Genomic DNA, 11,712 nt, shown 5'->3' with positions numbered 1-11,712 from the left:
CAGCCAGGGCTACCCAGAGAAACCCTGTCTCGAAAAACCAAATGAATGAATGAATGAATATCACAGTCACTTAGACCAAATGCTCCCCTGCAGGTCTCAGGGAGGCTGGAGGGGCTGCTTAACACACCCCTGTAGCTTTCCTCAGAGGTCCTCATTTCTTCGGAGTAGCTTCTTTCCCATGTGTAAAATGCCAATAATTCCACACCACAAAGCATCGACGTGAGGATTCGGTGAGATCATTAACACAAAGCACGGGTCACAGTGTGTGCCCTGAAATTACCAGTTCTGATTGGTTAACGCTAAGCTGGGTCTTTGTCAACGCCTGAAAGTGTGCGGTCTGAGGTCCTAACCGGCGTGGGCTCTGTCTCGATCTTTCACAAGCTGCCGGGTTTTCTGCGGGTGCGTGGGAGGTGGGGGAGGGAGTGAATAGTCCGCGCAGCCGCAGAACGGATTGCAATAGCGCCTCCTGCCTCTAGGGGAACTGGGAGCTCCCAGGTCGCCCCGCCCCGTCCGGCCCGGAAGGGTCAGGGGTCAGTGGGTGGTGACAAGCCGCTGCTGTGGCGGTGTTCCCGGGTCCTGGGCCTATGGCGCCACCGCAGCGATGTCCTCTGTGTCGGCAAACTTTCTTCTGTGGTCGCGGACACGTCTACAGCCACAAGCACCAGCGGCAGTTGAAGGGGGCTCTGGAGCGGCTTCTACCGCAGGTGCGGACTCGGGGCTGGGAAGGCCAGGAATGTGGGCTGGTTTCAGGGTCCTAGCTGGCTTCTGTCCTGCAGGTGGACGCCGCCCGCAGGGCCGTCCGCGCCGCCCAGGTGGAGCGCTATGTCCCCGAGCACGATCGGTGTTGTTGGTGCCCGTGCTGTGGCTGCGAAGTGCGAAAACATCTGAGCCATGGCAACCTGACAGTGCTACACGGGGGTCTGCTGGAACATCTGGCCAGGTGACAACTGGGGAGCACCCACCTCCCCCGTACACACAGAAGAGTTGTTCACACGTGTGGGATGGGAAGTTGGAATCGGGGAGAAGGAAGGTCGACTTTGTGACTTAATTGGGTTATGGACTGAATTACCTGGCCAACCGTGGAGTTTAGTGGGTCTTAGCCCTACCATGGTCCCAGTGGTGTGGGTGATCTTTCTAGAAAAGCCAGGTTGCCCTCCTCTCACCACCACCACACACTTTATTGTTAGAAAGGAGTCCCAAGATAGATATCTTGAAGAGGTTGGTATAAACAATCCTCTTCTCTCTGCCTAGTCCACAGAAGCAACCCAGGGGCCAATCTGCATTCCTTACCCAGTGCTCTGATACTCCGTACTGTTTTACTATCTTAATGACTGGCTACGATTACTCTTCTCCATTCTCAGCCCAGAGCACAAGAAAGCCACCAACAAATTCTGGTGGGAGAACAAGGCCAATGCCCAGATGAAAGAGAAGTTTCTGATCTCCCCCCAGGATTATGCGCGGTGAGTCACGCGTTGTAAAAGACGCGGCACAGTGAGCCATCCAGGTCTTTGTCAGGCACAAGAGCTTCTTTAAACTGGGACAACATTCTGAGGGAGGAGTGTGATGGCCCACATCTGTAACCCCAGGACTAGGGAGGCTGAGCACGGATCCTTGAGATGCCAAAGCCAGCTGGGGCTACAGAACCTTATCTCAAAACAACTAATTGGGGAAATTCAACTCAAGTGTGTTGGTGACCATTTCTAGTTCTAGTACCCAGCTGAACCAAGTCAAGGTCCAGGCCAGCACACGGCTGTTATGTTTCACATCACCAAAAATGAGTAAATGCATTGCAAAGTCCAGCAGGGATTTCCTTACAATCTACTGCTATCTAGTGTTTTCATGGCACTTTTTATTAGCCTTCCAACTTCTGTATTGAACACAGCACACTAAAGATGTGATGGCTGGCCGGGCGTGGTGGCGCACGCCTTTAGTCCCAGCACTCGGGAGGCAGAGGCAGGTGGATTTCTGAGTTCGAGGCCAGCCTGGTCTACAAAGTGTGTTCCAGGACAGCCAGGGCTACACAGAGAAACCCTGTCTGGCAAAATCAAAAAAAAAAGATGTGATGGCTGGGTTATGGTGCCTTGGGCCTCTAATCCCAGTTGTTTAGACAAGAGGACTGCTAGCCTCAGAGGTCAAAAGAGGGCATATGATCCCACAGAACTGGAGTCACAGAATGTTGTGAGTTGCCATATGGATGCTTAAATGTAGGTGTTTAAAAAGCAGCTAGTGCACTTAACCTCTGAGCCATTTCTCCAGCCTCCATCATAGAATTTTTGATTAGTGAATGATGATATATAAAAACTTACTATTGAGGGTAATGAATTGCTGTTTGGTTAGTTGGTTTTTGTTTTTTTTTGTTTTTGTTTTTGTGTGTGTTTGTTTGTTTGTTGAGGCAGGATCTCTATGTAGTCCTGGCTTTCTGTGTAGATCAGGCTGGCCTTGAACTCACAGAGATTTGCCTGCCTCTGCCTCCTGAGTGCTGGGACTAAAGTCATGTACTACCACATTTGACTCCCCCTTCTAAATAAGAGAAAGAAAAGGCAAGGTGTGAAAAAGCATACAAATGCCCTGAACCACGACAGGATTGCCTAGCTCTGTTTTGAGACAGGATCTCGTTATATAATCCATGCTAGCCTCAATCTCAAGATCTTTCACTTTCTCAGTGGTGGTATTAATTAAGCCTTTATGTGTAGGAATTGTCTTCCCTGAATTGTATGTATATATGCCATGCGCATGTAGTGTCTGCAGAGGCCAGAAGAGAATGTCACGTGCCCTAGAACTGGAGTTATACAGTTGTGAGCCACCATTTGGATGCTAAAAACCAAAACCAGGTCCTCTCCAAGAATATCAAGTGTTCTTACCCTCTGAGCCATCTCTCCGGCCCTTATTTTTTATAGTTGGGGTATTGCGTGTGAATTCTAGTGTCCGGGGAGACCAGAGGTGATAGTTTCCTGGAGCTAGAGTTACAGGAAGCCGTGGACAGCCTCACATATGTGCTGGAAACTGAACTTGGCTTGAGTGCAAGAGCAGTCTGTGTTTGTAATTCTGGAGCCTTCTCTCCAAGCCAGTAGTGATATATATATATATATATATATATTATTTTTTTTTTTTGAGATTGATTAGTGTGTGTGTGTATGTGTATGTATGTTTCTGTGTGTGTTTCAATGTCTGTGTTAGATATGCATCTGAGTACTACTCTACAAGATGGCCAGCAGCATCAAATCCCTCTGGGGTTGGAGTTAGGTTGTTGTCAGCTGTCCAGCATGGATGCTAAAAACTGAGCTTGAGTCCACTAGAAGAGTAGGATGTACTTTTTTTTCTTTTAATGATTTTGTGTGTATGGGTTTTACCTGTGTGTGTGTGTGTGTGTGTGTGTGTGTGTGTGTACACCATTTGTGTGTCTGATGTTCTCTAAAACTAGATTCCCAGGAACTAGAGTTACCATCTCCATGAGACACGATGTGGGTGTGGGGAATCAATCCTGAATTCTCTAGCATAGCAGCCAGTGCTCTTAACCCTGAGATCTCTCTCCAACCCTACTTTTTAAGTATTGTAGTATAAAATGAATACAAATGTTGTTGGGAACCAGAGTTTTCACAGTGGCAGAAGGAATATACATATAAAGGATGAATGGAGGGATTTAAGTAGGAAAATAGCTTATAATCTCTTTAGTATAAAGGTTAAGTGGTCAGCCGGGCAGTGGTGTCGCACGCCTGTAAGCCCAGCATTGGAAGGCAGAGGCAGGGGGATCTCTGAGTTCGAGGACAGCTTGGTCTACAGAGTGAGTTCCAGGACAGCCAGGACTGCACAGAGAAACCCTGTCTCAAAAAACCAAAAAAAAAAAAAAAAAAGGTTAGGTGGTCAATAGTATCATCAGTAAGCTAGACGTGCTGGCACACACCTTTGATCCCAGCACTTGGGAGGCAGAGGCAAACAGACATCTGTGAGATGAAGGCCAACCTAGTCTACAGAGTGAGTTCCAGGACAGCTAGGGCTTTGTTACACAGAGACACCCTGTCTGGAAAAAAAAAAAAAAAAAAAAAGTGGCATCGGTAACAGGGTAAGCATTGGCACTTCACCAGCAGTGTAATATTCCTTTCAGAAACTTTACATGAGCTTGGCATGGTGGCATAGCCATTAATCCTGGCAAGTTGAGCTCTGAGTTCCAGGACAGCCAGGTCTACAGGGGCTAAGGATGAGCTAGCTCCATGATTAAAAGAACTTGCTACTCTTTTTAAAGATTTATTTATTTATTATATGTAAGTACACTGTAGCTGTCTTCAGACACTCCAGAAGAGGGCGTCAGATCTTGTTACAGATGGTTATGAGCCACCATGTGGTTGTTGGGATTTGAACTCNGGACCTTTGGAAGAGAAGTCGGATGCTCTTACCCACTGAGCCATCTCACCAGCCCAGAACTTGCTCCTCTCACAGAAGGCTTGAGTTCAGTTTCCAGTGGATAGTGAACCCATTGTGCAGCTCACAATCAGCCATAACTCCAGCTCTAAGTGATCGACACCCTCTTCTATTCTCCAAGGAAACTAGAAATGCATGCAGGCAAGATAACCATTAAAAAAACAATCTTTGAGAAAAAAATAAATGAAGACTAGTGGAACAGTATGACAGTGACACGTGTCCCCAGGTGAGAGGCGAGGTGCTCACTTTACCAGTTTTGTTTCTGTGAGTTCAAAGTTCTTGGTTTTCTAAGCCGAGCATGGTGAGTCATCCCTGTATTCTCAGCACTCAGTGGCTGAGGTGGGAGCTCTGTGCTGGCCTAGTGTACAATCAGTCAATCATACTGTCTCTTTTCTTCCCCCTCAGAATTAAAAACTATCTCTCTGAAGTGTTCTTTACAACTGGTAGGGCTGGGAGCGGATTTATCTTTTTAGTCTCTTTATAATTCCTGTATTTCTAGGTTTAAGAAGTCCATGGTGAAGGGCTTGGATTCCTATGAGGAAAAGGAGGACGAGGTGATTAAAGAGGTAGGAGGAAAGACCTCTGAAAGACCTTGCCCCATAACCCTGAGCCCATCTAAGCATTCTCTCTCCCCTACAGATGGCAGCTCAGATCCGTGAGGTAGAACAGAGTCGGCAGGAAGTGGTCCGATCTGTCTTAGAGGTTGGTTTCCCTCGGAGGACCCAGCGCCGTATCCAAATCCACTGATGCCTGGCTTCCCCCATCAAGCATTTCAAGTCAGCTCTTCTCAGAGAACTAACGGTTCACACCACCATGTCCACTGGGGGCAGGTCCAGAGATGTGGGCAGGGCTGGGGGGTTGGCAAAATGGGCAGAACCTTCCATAAGACACTGAGTCTGGAGTGTGGGGGCATGGCCCAGGCAGGCTCTGAAGCACTTTAGACACATTTATTTTTCCTGAATCAAACTCAGCCTCAGGCCGAGTCAGATCCAGAAGAGGGTTCTTCAGCACCTGAAAGTTGGAAAGCGACCAACGGGTAAGTCCTCAGGGCACTAGGGAGTTGGATGCTGGGAAATGGGAGTCAGTCTGATCTCTGCCATCCTCGGTGCTCAAGGACCTCATCTGCCAGCCTGGCTCCCCTGTCTTTCAGCCACGTAGCTGCCAGCTCACAGCAGGTATCACACTTGGCCTTGCAACCTGTTGCAGAGCTTGATTGGATGGAGACAGGACAGCAACTAACATTCATTGGCCATCAGGTACAAGAACAAGCAAACCAGAGGAGGGGCACTAAGTTCTCACGTCCCACAACAGACCTATTTTGACTTTTCTACTCATTTTAGCCTGCTCCATCTTCTGTTGGACTCCTTCATTGAGCTCTTAATAGTGTTCCTGAGCCCTGGTGTAACCTTTCAGTGATCTTTTTCATAACTGCTGCACCTCATTATCAGTGTCTCAACCTGCTCAATATAGGGTGTCCACACTCTACTACCCATAGACATCTGAACCTAGCCACCCTGCCCTGCAATCCTAGTACCTCCCCAATTTTAATTTTACCTCATCTGTTTTGGGACTGTCCTTAGTTACTGGTGAGTTCTTTAGAAGTACTGAAGTAGCATTGTCCAAAGCTGTGTTCCCCTTCCCTAGTTTGCTGTCAATTGCTTATGAATATTTTATGTTGTGGCTTTCTTATCTCTACCCCATTTTTACCACAGGATACACCTGGAGTTGGTAATATTCACTCAGGTAAGTTTCTGTTATTTTGACAGTCTATGCAGCCCTGGCTGTTTCTGCCTCCTGACTGCTGGGATACCCACCGTACCCAGCTATAGTGACACAGATTAACCCTTTGTTCATACTTGCCTTGAGTTCTTGAACTAGACATCTAGTTTGCTGGGGTTTTGGTTTCCCTTCTAGTTTTCTGAGACAGGTTTTCTCTGTATAGCCCTGGCCATCATGAGACTCACTCTGTAGACCAGGCTGGCCTAGATCTCAGAGATCCATCTGCCTCTGCCTGGAATTAAAGGCGTGCCCTACCACCTTTAAATAACTTTTTTTTTTTGGTCTACTTTTATGTATTCAATAATTTGTATCCAGAATAGATCAAAACTTGCAAGAGCTGAGGAAATGGCTCAGTAAGAGCACTTGCTGTGTAGGCGTGACTTTAGCCCCAGTACTATGGGATGGAGACAGGTGCTGGCCAGCAACCATAGCTGTAACCCCAGCACTTGGGACCCTAAGACAGGGAGGTCTTCATTTTGAAGGCAGGTTGAGGTACATAGTCAAACCATTAATCAATGAGAAACTTAAAACAGTGACTAAAATACTAACTGCATGTAGCAGCTGCTTGCCAGTTATGCGAGGTGGAGGTTATTGTTTACACCTTTAAAGAGTTCAGTATACACTTACAAGTACCTTTCCAAATGAAGTTATACTGAAAAGTATTTTTTTTTTTTTTGGGGGTTTTTTTCGAGACAGGGTTTCTCTGTATAGTCCTGGCTGTCCTGGAACTCACTTTGTAGACCAGGCTGGCCTCGAACTCAGAAATTCACCTACCTCTGCCTCCCAAGTGATGGGGTTAATGGCATGCGCCACCACAGACCAGCAGTATTTTTATTTTAAAACAAAGCACTGGGGAGGGTAGGGGCAGGTGAAATTTGAGACCAGCCTGGTCTATGGAGTGAATCTAGGATAGCCAAAGCTACAGAGAAGCCCTGTCTCAAGTCAGCAGACTTGGTGATGGCAAAACTGAGGTTCAGTGCCCAACACCCACGTGTCAGCTGTCACAGTCCCAGGGGATCCACTCTCCTCTTAATTTACAGCTCTCTCCAGACACACCAGAAGACATTGGATCCCATTACAGATGGTTCCCATGTGGTTGCTGGGAACTGAACTCGGGACCGCTGAGCAGTCTCTCCTGCCCTCTTGTAACCTCAGTAGGACTAGGATGGGGGTGCACAGGCACAGGGGTGCATGCACACATACATGGCTTCAGCTGCCTCTGGGCTACCCACTGCCAAGTGGCAGGCAGTCTTTATTTTTGAACACACCTAGCTGGAAGGTTAAAGGGCTTTGCTTTGTTCCAGGTGCCACACCTCCCTGGATGATCCAGGAGGAGCAACACAGCTCTGGAAGCCTCCCAATAGGGCCCTCCTATGAGGAATTTCTCAAAGAAAGTAAGCGAGCCACAATGTTCTTCACAATCAATCTCCTGAGCTAGTTGCAGGGCAGTAGCATGTTATCTGTAGGCCTAGCTACTTAGCTGTCTTTAAACAAAGCTAAACACGTATTTCCTATTTGCAGAGGAAAAACAAAAACTGAAGAAACTCCCTCCAGATAGAGTTGGCGCCAACTTTGATCACAGTTCCAACACCAGTGCAGGCTGGCTGCCCTCTTTTGGCAGAGTCTGGAATAATGGACGCCGCTGGCAGTCCAGGTATGGATAAATGTCCAGACCTTCACTGGCTACCTTCCTGAAGATTTACCATTAGTCTTGCTAAGTCTTCATTTCCTTTCAGGCATCAATTCAAAACTGAAGCTGCAACAAGAAGCAAGCAGCCACATAAAGGGAAAAGCTGAAGGCTCGATCTCATCTGACCTTGCGTCCAACAAACCCATTCCAGCTACTATTCATTCCTAAGACCAAATCCTCTCTAGCTGCCTTAGGAAACAGATGCACCCATTCATTTGATTCAATAAAGTTTTATTTTCCCAAATGTACAGCTGATTGAACCTGTAAAAAAAACAAACAGAAAAAAAAAGTCATAACCAGAGCATCTCGTAAAGAGAACATGTAATGGGCTTCAACACCAAGAAACCTTTGGTTCCCACCTGTTCATGCATCTTCACCAGCAGCTGGGGCGTCTCCACCCTTTGTGTTTCTGGTGTAAATTACTTGGGCTCTGTGCTTTGAAACCAGCTTGATAAGTCCTAAGGAGAAAATTCAACATGTTTGAAGGTTTTTGCCTTACACACGTGCACTAGTATCTGAGAAGGAAATCTGATGCTCTGGAGCTGGTATACAGAGGGTTTGGAGCCATCTCTCCAGCCCCAAGGATGCCAGATTTCTTCTTATAGCAGATGCTGAACATATATTTCCTATTTCTTCTCCAAACAGAATTCCTTAACAATTCTTAGGGTACCAGGTCATATTCTTTTTTCTCGAGACAGGGTTTCTCTGCATAGCCCTGGCTGTCCTGGAACTCACTCTGTAGACCAGGCTGGCCTCGAACTCAGAAGTCCACCTGCCTCTGTCTCCCAAGTGCTAGGATTAAAGGCGTGCACCACCACGCCCGGCACCAGGTCATATTCTAAATTCCAAGCTGGCCTGGGCCTTGATGCTGATCCTTTTAGCCTTCAATGCACTGGGCTCACAAACATACACCTTTAATCCCAACACTTGGGAGACAGAACTGGTCTAGTCTGGGACAGAGGAGAACCAACAAGTGAGCCATCAATGTTTTTAGGATTTACTATTAATTTAGTGTTTGAGTGTAGGGTGAGTCACCCTATCAGGAGTCAGTCTTAGTCTTCCACTTTGTTGAGGCAGTATGATGCCTCATGCTGCTACAGTGAGCGCCATACTAAAGTAGCTAGCCTGAGAGCGCCTGGTAAGTCCATCTTGCCATGGAAGTGCTGTGGTTATATTAATTAACTGCATGAGCTCTTCTACACCCTTGGCAGACTTAATGCTAAGGACCATAATCTACTTTATACTTGTGTCAATACCTAGACCCTATCTTCGAAGACCTTGCTGTATGCAGTCAGTGTACATACTTAAAAAACACCAAAGGACAACATAGTGAAATGGCATTCCAAAATAACAATGCATGGTGGTGCTCGCCTTTAATCCCAATTAACCGAGAAGCAGAAAAAGGGTCAGGAATTCAAAGACTGCAAAGGAATACACGGCACTAAAAGTGACTAAAACTAAAGACTCTGGAAGTCAGTCTATCCTTCACATGTCTTCCCAGTCATGCTGCTCCAACAAGGCAAGTCTAGACACTGGCATAAGCAGGGCACATCGCCTACCTTTACTGAGGAGCTCCTGCAGGGCTGCCCTGGCCAAGGAACCGCGAATCTTCAGTCTCTCTGAGACCACAGCCGGAGTAATAAGCTTATAGTTGGGAACTTCCTTACAGAGCTTGTCGTATGTCGCTTTGTCAAACAGGACAAGATTGTTCAACTTGTCCCGAACTTTGCCTTTGGACCACTTCTGCTCATCCAAACAAAATGAGAGAACCAGTCAGAACCATACCTTTTCTCCCTAACATCAAGCATCTGAGAAACCTGTCACGATCGTCTCAGGTAAATTAAAGACCTTTGGAGTCGCTATCAGATACCCTGAAGACCAGACATAAATTACAGTTCATAGCAGTAGCCAAACTGTCTATTAAGTAACAGCAACAAAAATAATTTCATGAGCCAGGCAGTGGTGTCGCACGACTTTAACCCCAGCACTCGGGAGGCAGAGGCAGGCGGATTTCGGAGTTCGAGGCCAGCCTGGTCTACGAAGTGAGTTCCAGGACAGCCAGGGCTACACAGAGAACCCTGTCTCGGGGAAGAAAAAAAACAAAAAAATAATAATAATTTCACGATTGGTGATCACAAGGAGAACCACCTTAAAAGGTTCGCAGCCTTAGGAAGGTTGAATACCACTCCTTTATAAAGGGATTACACCACCATATTCTTGAAGTGACAAAAAGGAGCAAAGAGGGAAAAAAAGTCAGCAGTATGACTTTAGAATTCGGTATCTGGGGAGAAGCTTACAGCCCAAGTTCACGACAGGTCCCACGGAACCCATTACAAACAGCTACCGCCTACCTTCTTCTTGGCCTTGCCGCCAGACTTATTGACTGGGTCTTTGTCCTTTTTGGCCGACTTTCCGGCATCTTTCTTCTTCTTGTCGTCTTTGGGCGGCTAGGGGAGGAAATCGGGAGTGCAGGCCAGTCACATGGTGGTCCCAAGCGCCCGGATCGCAGCCCTTCACCCACCCAGGCGGCGCCGCGGGAGCACATGGACACGACGGCGGCGGCCGCCTGGAGAGGCAGGCCCGCGGGCCACGAAGCACTCCGTGTAGGGTCGCCTCCATCTCCCCGCAGCACCGCTCGGCCCTCTGAACCCCACTGTTCAACCCCCGCGGACCTTACCATGGCGAAGCTCAGAGAGTCGTGTGGACCACTGCAGCCTCACTAAGATGTCGGAGAAAAAGGAAGCCCGGTGGGCCACCAATCCCAGAAACCTCTGCCTCGAGAGAGTACTTCCGGGGCAAAGGGGTGGGACCACGGCTTGGCTAAACTCCGCCTCTCGTGGGGCGTAGCAGGGGCGTGGCTTCCAACCTACAAACTCTGAGGCTGGTCGCAAAATTGCTGCCCTCTGCCGCGGGTCACCCGACAGCCACTAATCCTCTCCTCGGTCACTGAGAAATACAGTAGGCCAGTTCCCAGAAATTCCTTTGTTAGAACGATGGGGCCTTGGCTTGCGCGTGCGCTCTAGGAGGGGGGAGGGCCGCAAGAGGGACATCAGAGGCGAGGCTATGACACCAGTTCCGGGACTGGAGCGCCTGGTAGGGGCGGGATCGTATACCCTAGCCGTGGCGCAGTGATGGCGATTTTTAGCGTGTACGTGGTGAACAAAGCCGGCGGCCTGATTTACCAGTGGGACAGCTACTCGCCACGGGCTGAGGCTGAGAAAACTTTCAGTTACCCGCTGGACCTGCTGCTGAAACTGCACGACGAACGCGTGCTGGTCGCTTTCGGCCAGCGCGACGGCATCCGGGGTGGGCCGGGCTCGAGGGCGGGGCCGGCGCTGCGGAAGTGGGCTGGTGGGCTGCTGCGGGGTGGGAGTGGGGATAGAAGGATGGGAGTGGGAGTAAAGGGGGCGGGGAGTGGCCCGGGCCATCTCTGATCCTCAGCCACTCTTCTTGTAGTGGGCCATGCAGTGTTGGCCATCAATGGCATGGACGTGAATGGCAAGTACACGGCCGACGGGAAAGAGGTGCTGGAGTATTTGGGTAACCCTGCGAATTACCCGGTTTCCATCCGATTCGGCCGGCCCCGCCTGACCTCTAACGAAAAGCTTATGCTGGCCTCGATGTTCCACTCGTAAGTGTCCCAACCCCTCTTAAACATTTCCACTCCCGACTAGTGAGTGCATCTGTCTCTAGGCTGGCTAAAGTATTTCTTTGTGTACTGACAATCACTTTGTGCCTCTCTAAGTGGCTGAGCCCTTTTTATGAACAAATGTCAACTATACTCAAGACTCAAGTTTGAGGTAGTTTGATTTTTGCCCAGTCAGCTT

At 48.5% G+C, this 11,712-nt stretch overlaps 3 protein-coding genes across 4 annotated transcripts in view; 2 read left to right on the top strand and 1 right to left on the bottom strand.

The window, feature by feature from the left end:
• The first annotated feature begins 503 nt into the window (after positions 1-503).
• On the top strand, positions 504-8,133 carry Ccdc84 (coiled-coil domain containing 84). Of its 2 annotated transcripts, none has more exons than XM_021206085.2 (11): positions 504-704; positions 777-940; positions 1,362-1,460; positions 4,916-4,982; positions 5,056-5,118; positions 5,388-5,452; positions 5,567-5,672; positions 6,129-6,159; positions 7,500-7,589; positions 7,717-7,849; positions 7,932-8,133. In XM_021206085.2, the coding sequence occupies exons 1-11, from the start codon at positions 585-587 to the stop codon at positions 7,990-7,992; spliced, it is 999 nt and encodes a 332-aa protein (XP_021061744.1). In that variant the 5' UTR covers positions 504-584; the 3' UTR covers positions 7,993-8,133. The 2 variants fall into 2 exon arrangements, with proteins under 2 accessions (XP_021061744.1, XP_029398768.1); XM_029542908.1 differs by having other exon boundaries at positions 541-704; positions 5,546-5,672; positions 7,932-8,131.
• On the bottom strand, positions 8,100-11,179 carry Rps25 (ribosomal protein S25). Its single transcript, XM_021206091.1, has 5 exons — positions 10,563-11,179; positions 10,237-10,332; positions 9,445-9,628; positions 8,245-8,343; positions 8,100-8,146 (listed from the first exon to the last, which is right to left on the bottom strand). The coding sequence occupies exons 1-4, from the start codon at positions 10,563-10,565 to the stop codon at positions 8,249-8,251; spliced, it is 378 nt and encodes a 125-aa protein (XP_021061750.1). The 5' UTR covers positions 10,566-11,179; the 3' UTR covers positions 8,100-8,146; positions 8,245-8,248.
• The window catches only part of Trappc4 (trafficking protein particle complex 4), a 3,813-nt gene continuing 2,877 nt past the window's right edge, over positions 10,777-11,712 (top strand). The window contains exons 1-2 of the mRNA XM_021206086.2: positions 10,777-11,191; positions 11,342-11,516. Of these exons, the coding sequence (XP_021061745.1) occupies positions 11,017-11,191; positions 11,342-11,516 (350 nt within the window). The 5' untranslated portion in view covers positions 10,777-11,016. The remainder of the gene's footprint in view (positions 11,192-11,341; positions 11,517-11,712) is intronic.

This window comes from Mus pahari, chromosome 10 (assembly GCF_900095145.1).
Source record: "Mus pahari chromosome 10, PAHARI_EIJ_v1.1, whole genome shotgun sequence".
Classification (NCBI taxonomy): domain Eukaryota; kingdom Metazoa; phylum Chordata; class Mammalia; order Rodentia; family Muridae; genus Mus; species Mus pahari.
Note: the sequence above shows the minus strand (reverse complement) of the source record. Positions and strands in the feature narration are given on the sequence as shown.